At 50.5% G+C, this 3,073-nt stretch overlaps 1 protein-coding gene across 1 annotated transcript; it reads right to left on the reverse strand.

Moving 5' to 3' along the window:
• Positions 1 to 1,192: 1,192 nt before the first annotated feature.
• Positions 1,193 to 2,815, reverse strand: PPCS (phosphopantothenoylcysteine synthetase; the record flags this gene model as incomplete). The annotated part of the gene is made up of 3 exons (XM_010082399.1): positions 2,717 to 2,815; positions 1,415 to 1,728; positions 1,193 to 1,237 (listed from the first exon to the last, which is right to left on the reverse strand). Coding segments are annotated over exons 1-3 (452 nt in total), but the record flags the coding sequence as incomplete, so codon positions are not given.
• Positions 2,816 to 3,073: the final 258 nt, after the last annotated feature.

Consider the following 3,073-nt stretch of genomic DNA (forward strand, 5'->3'; position numbering starts at 1 on the left):
TGCTCATTTCCATCGGGCACTTCCCACATCTATGGACGACGGTCTCCAGCTCTCCCTCCGCCTTCTGCAGAAGTTGTTAATTTTTCTCCTGACTTGGTTACCTGCTGGATCTCAGCACTCCTGACTCATCTGGACTGTTTCTCCCATCGCTGAACACACCCTCCTCGCACCCCGTAACGGTCCGTTAGCGCTCAGTCCTCCCGGCCGATCCGCTGAGCCCACCCTCATGCTCTGTTCTCGCTCTTCTGGGTTTCTTTTCCCCATTTTACGAGCACATCTAATTTGGAGGTGATCAGCATCATTACAAAAGCACCTTCCTGAATCCTCGGTGGTTTTCAATAGTCTCACCTCTGGAGAGGCTTCAAGTGCGAGAACCGTGCTCTCGTGCATTACTGCCTTTTTTACAGACTTCCAGTGAATTTATTTCAAAGAAAGCAAGGAACAGACACACAACGGGCAGCAGCAGAGCTGCAGTTAAGTTTTTTTTACCACTTTGCTTCTTGTAAGCATGAGGAATAGATGCTTAGAAGCTGGTAACCCTTTAGATTTAGAGAAAACCAGAACATCCCAGTTCTAACTGGCTCCCGCTGTAATTCCACCCAACAGCCCAGAGGCAGTTTCCCCCCAAGGCTGACCACTGCCACCCCACGCGCCTTCGCCTCCTCCAGCCTCTCATCCCCAAGCCTTGCTCTGAGCCCACCGCTTGTGCTCCATGCCGCTGGTCTCTGCGCTTTTATCCCCCCGAGCAACCCAGAGACACCCACGATGGACAGAAAACCTTTGTGAAACAGCTGCTTTAGGGACACTGCTCCAGTATGATTTTTTGAACCGTGTTTCTGAGCAGAGTTCTTGAAGCGTAGGTCCACCGGATCTCTCCCGGAGCAACAGAAGCTCTCTCCAGGTTGTTACCACCTCGTTCTCCTTCGCCACCCTTGTCTCACCGTCTGCTTTCAGTACCAGCCGACTGCCGGCTCTGTCACTCCACTCCAGACATAAAACCAGAACATCTTGTTTTCTGCAAAGCACCTTTCCTTCTGTCCAACATTTCGAAAAGAAACTTGGAAGAGGCAGATTCAAGAAAATCTTTTATATACAGACATATATACCATTTCTCCACCTCCCGGTTCTCCCAGCCCACGGGACAGAAATAAATCAAGATATCCTCTCCTTCGTTAGACACGAGCACAAATACCATCCTCTGGAATGTTTGCACTTCAGTGTATTTTTCTTTTCCAAAGCAAGCAACAATAACCATTACCAAGCCATAGGGAAGTGACACTGTGTGGACGGCAGCCTTTCCCACGGCGCTTCACTGACGATTGTTTTATTGACCTGGGACAGGGAATCGCTCCAGTTCCGCTCCCTCTCTTGTACAATTTCCCTGGTTTCATCCAGAGCTGGTCCTCAGTCTTTCTTCTCCATAAACACGGTGTGTTGGCCCTGGAGATAGCTCACTATCTTCTCCTCTATTTCCATTCCTTGCGCTATTTCCTCATCGGAAAGAGATAACGGAGTCTGAGAGTCTTTGGTTACGATAATTACAGAGGTTCTGCGCGACTCCAGGATATTTGCTACCACCACCTGGTGACGGTATTTCTCCAGAGCCTGCCGCGATTTATCGATTAGGATCAGGGGATCGGTCTCCAGTTTAAAGGAAATAACAAACGCCTCTGGGGCCCATTCTTTGACGAGAGGAGACAGCATTTTTGGCACCATCTTCATTGTGATCTACATCAGGGGAAAAAGAGCAGAGAAAAGTTTCAGTAAAAACATTTGGATGCATTTTAATAAAAGACTGGGGCGTTCTAGGGAAATTCCAGCTTTGCTTCACATTATATTTACAGTGGGAAGTTCTCCAAGGCAGTGTTTGGTCAGATCTCACCAAACAAGGTTAACGCACTGAAAAAATAAATTAAATTAAATTATTGGTCTGGTACTAACAGTGAGCAGGGTGTTCTTCAGCGATGAGGCAAAGCCACAGTAACTGAGTAAACATTTTGTTATTTAAGAGCTAAAACCCACTCCGGGAATATAAACATAGGCAGCAGAAGATAAAAAAAAAAAAAAATTACAACTGCAGAAGTCTGAGTTTTCAGCTCTCCAAAACCCAGGCAGCTTATCAAATCTTGACCCTGCTTTCTAGCAACTCTAAAGCACAAACATGCCAAAGCACTGGGGGGGAAAAAAAGCAGGAGTCTGTTCTCCAGCCTCCTGACCTCTGGGCCTGTCACTGGGAATCAGGCCGGGTCTCATCTTTCCTACACTAGCGATAAAGAATTAAGCCCAGCAACTTGTTAGAAATTAATTAAACTAAACAAATTTGGTATTTTGTAATATACAGAGCTCTAGATCCACCTGCTCCCATAGCTGAAAGGGGTCTGGACACGAGACAGAAGCTATGCTTTTGGGCTGTTGTCAGCGTTAAGCAACACAAATTCTCCAGCAGCAACTATTTTCCAGCTGTCTGAGACTCACCATCGACTTGTCTCCGTGTTCTAAGCATGTGCAGCTTTAAATGGATATTTCCACGGGATTCTGCCCCCATGGAAACGCACCCTCCCACACACGTGTTTTTGGCCAGCGAGCCGTTGCTCTGCAGCCTTTCCCAGGTCTATTCACAGCCCTGACCCCAGCAGGACGCGGGGACAGTGGGGACAGCCGGGGTGCTGGGAGGGGAGGGGACAGCGGCGTGGGGCCATGCCCAGGGGTGCCTCACCTGCAGCGGCCCCTCCGAGGACTGGATCTTGTGCTCGGGCATCTCCGAGGCGGGGATGTAGAAATCCGAGACGGCGGCTGCCAGGTAAAACATGACGCTGGAACCTGCGAGAAGCACAGCCGCAGTCAGCCACCGCCGCTGGGCCACCCGAGCGGCCCGGCCCTGTCACCCCAGGGACCCCCAGGGTGACCACAGCCAGCTGGGCCCCCCTCTCACCAACCTGGGGAGCCCAGAGCCCCCCTCAGACCCCCCATCACTGACCAGCACTGTCCTGAGCAGGGCAATGCTGACCCCACACACTGGGGTCTGACACTGTCACCCACCAGGGCCACCTTGTCCCCTCAGACCAAGCCCCCA

This window comes from Pterocles gutturalis, unplaced genomic scaffold (assembly GCF_000699245.1).
Source record: "Pterocles gutturalis isolate BGI_N339 unplaced genomic scaffold, ASM69924v1 scaffold28889, whole genome shotgun sequence".
NCBI lineage: Eukaryota > Metazoa > Chordata > Aves > Pterocliformes > Pteroclidae > Pterocles > Pterocles gutturalis.